This window comes from Pteropus vampyrus, unplaced genomic scaffold (genome assembly GCF_000151845.1).
Source record: "Pteropus vampyrus isolate Shadow unplaced genomic scaffold, Pvam_2.0 Scaffold34, whole genome shotgun sequence".
Classification (NCBI taxonomy): domain Eukaryota; kingdom Metazoa; phylum Chordata; class Mammalia; order Chiroptera; family Pteropodidae; genus Pteropus; species Pteropus vampyrus.
Window position 1 is genome coordinate 4,353,358 of NW_011888815.1, and position 1,740 is coordinate 4,355,097.

Genomic DNA, 1,740 nt, shown 5'->3' on the forward strand with positions numbered 1-1,740 from the left:
CGGCCCAGACGGCGGCCGGAGGCCAGGGCGGCCCCGGCGGCCCCGGAGGCGACAAGCAGCAGCAGCAGCAGCACATCGAGTGTGTGGTGTGCGGGGACAAGTCGAGCGGCAAGCACTACGGCCAGTTCACGTGCGAGGGCTGCAAGAGCTTCTTCAAGCGCAGCGTGCGGAGGAACCTCAGCTACACGTGCCGCGCCAACCGGAACTGTCCCATCGACCAGCACCACCGCAACCAGTGCCAGTACTGCCGCCTCAAAAAGTGCCTCAAAGTGGGCATGAGACGGGAAGGTATCGGCCTCTCATTTCTCCCCCCTCGCCCGGGGTCCCGGGGCCCTGGGTGCGTTTGGCTGGCTAGAGCCTGCTCTGGGTAAGGACGCCGGAGCCCCCAAGCTCTTCTCTTCCACTGCAGCTCAAAGGGGCAAGTTGTGCGCCGGAGCCCGGCCCCCCGCCCCCCCACCCCCAATCCGCATGCTTTGGCCGACCGATCTCCTCCACTCTGGTCTCTGGGCCGTTTTCACGTTCTTTGCGTGGACTGCGAGTTCATTCGAGTTCGCCTTTCTGCGAGGGATGGGTGCTGTTTGCTGCTGTTGTTGTTTTAAAGCCTGGTTTACTTCTCTCTCCTCTCAGTTTCTCTCTCTCTCTCTCTCTCTCTCTCTCCTGGTTTTTCCTGCATGTTCAACATATGTCCCTCCTCCCCACCCCTCTCCCCAGCCCCCACCCTCTCAAAAAAAAAAAAAAACCAACCTGAGATTGTACTTTTGTACAGGAGGTTCAAATTACAAATGGCAATTTTATGCTCTTCGCCGTATTAACGCTGACGCCCGGGCAGCGCCCATGTGACCCTCCGTGGATTAACATTCTGCTCAAAAAAAAAAAAAAAAGAAAGAAACAACAACAACAAATTCCTCTATTTTCTTTTTTCCTTTCACTTTTGCAAGGAGGAGAGCGGGACGGGGAGTGGGGAGAGGGTGGGCGCGCGGGCCCTCGGCCGCTGCTTTCGCTCTGCGCGAGTTGGGTCTTTTGTGATAGAAAAATTCGCCGAGCGCCGCGAGCCGGGCTCGGCCAATGGCGCGCCGGGCGCCGGGCGCCGGGCGCGGGCTCCGGGTTGCGGCGAGAGCGGTCGCCCGGGTTCCTTTGTGTTTCGGGGAGAGCCGATCTCCCCGGTCCGGCGTCAGATCGCAGCCGCGGGGCCGAGCCTCGCCGGCTGTCCCCGGCCCTCCCGGGCCCTGCGCGGGCTGCGCCGGCCTCTCTCTCTCTCCGCCCTCTCCCGCCGTCTCCCTCTCTCCGAGCACAGCGATGGGGCTGCCGCCAGACCTCGGCTCTCTGCTCGTCTCTCGCCGGGAGTCCTCTGCCCGGGCTGGGGCTGAGGCTGGGGCTGGGGCCGCGAGGTTTGGGGGGGTGGGGACAGTCGTTCCGGGCCGGCCACAGGCCGTCTGGGGTGAACCCTGTGTCTTTTGCAAAAGCGTCTCTCCCTCCCCCCCCAACCCCAGACTCGCCCCTCCCGCTCCCTCTCCTCCAATCAATAAGAAATATCAGCTGTTTAGCAGTAAAGAAGAAAGATGCCCCCAAATGCTACATCCCGCCCACCGCGCCGGGGACCCCGAGGCAAAGTGGCCAATTCCGGGTCCTCGGCGACCCAGCCCCGAGCGGGCCTCGGAGGCAAGTGTGCGGCTGTGGCCGCCGGAGCTGGCCCGGGGGGCGGCGGGAGAACAGAGCTGCCGGGCTCCCGGCGACTCCCCG

The 1,740-nt window shown here is 63.5% G+C and overlaps 1 protein-coding gene across 1 annotated transcript in view; it reads left to right on the forward strand.

Moving 5' to 3' along the window:
• Positions 1-2: 2 nt before the first annotated feature.
• The window catches only part of NR2F2 (nuclear receptor subfamily 2 group F member 2), a gene marked incomplete at its 5' end in the record, with an annotated part of 3,008 nt that continues 1,270 nt past the window's right edge, over positions 3-1,740 (forward strand). Inside the window, 2 exons of the mRNA XM_023529010.1 lie at positions 3-288; positions 1,491-1,729. Coding sequence (XP_023384778.1) covers positions 3-288; positions 1,491-1,729 — 525 coding nt within the window. The remainder of the gene's footprint in view (positions 289-1,490; positions 1,730-1,740) is intronic.